Source organism: Eimeria mitis, genomic scaffold (genome assembly GCF_000499745.2).
Source record: "Eimeria mitis Houghton genomic scaffold, Emh_scaff3045, whole genome shotgun sequence".
Classification (NCBI taxonomy): Eukaryota; Apicomplexa; class Conoidasida; order Eucoccidiorida; family Eimeriidae; genus Eimeria; species Eimeria mitis.
Window position 1 is genome coordinate 1,007 of NW_013571391.1, and position 315 is coordinate 1,321.

General features: G+C 57.8%; 1 protein-coding gene across 1 annotated transcript in view; it reads left to right on the forward strand.

Moving 5' to 3' along the window:
- EMH_0061700 (uncharacterized protein) overlaps positions 1 to 315 on the forward strand; it is a gene marked incomplete at both ends in the record, with an annotated part of 6,196 nt that overhangs the window by 546 nt on the left and 5,335 nt on the right. The window contains one exon of the mRNA XM_013497951.1: positions 1 to 313. Coding sequence (XP_013353405.1) covers positions 1 to 313 — 313 coding nt within the window. The remainder of the gene's footprint in view (positions 314 to 315) is intronic.

Below are 315 nucleotides of genomic sequence, written 5' to 3' on the forward strand. Positions count from 1 at the left end.
AGGAGCTGCAGCTGACGCAGCAGAAACTCCTCGCCGAAAGCTTGCGCGTACATCCAACCAGCAGCAGCAGCAGCAGCAGCAACAGCAGCAACAGCAGCAGCTGCTGCAGCAACAGCAGCAGCAACAAAAGCAGCAGCAAGAAGGAGTATCTGCTGCATGCAATCAGCAGACAGACGCACAATGGAGCTGCCTATACACCCCGTTTGCTGCTTCTCCTTTCAGCTGCACCCCCAAAGTGAAACCTTCTGCTGCTGCTGCAGCACCTGCAGCAGCTGCTGCAGCAGCAAACAGGGCAGCAGCAGCAGCAGCAGCAGC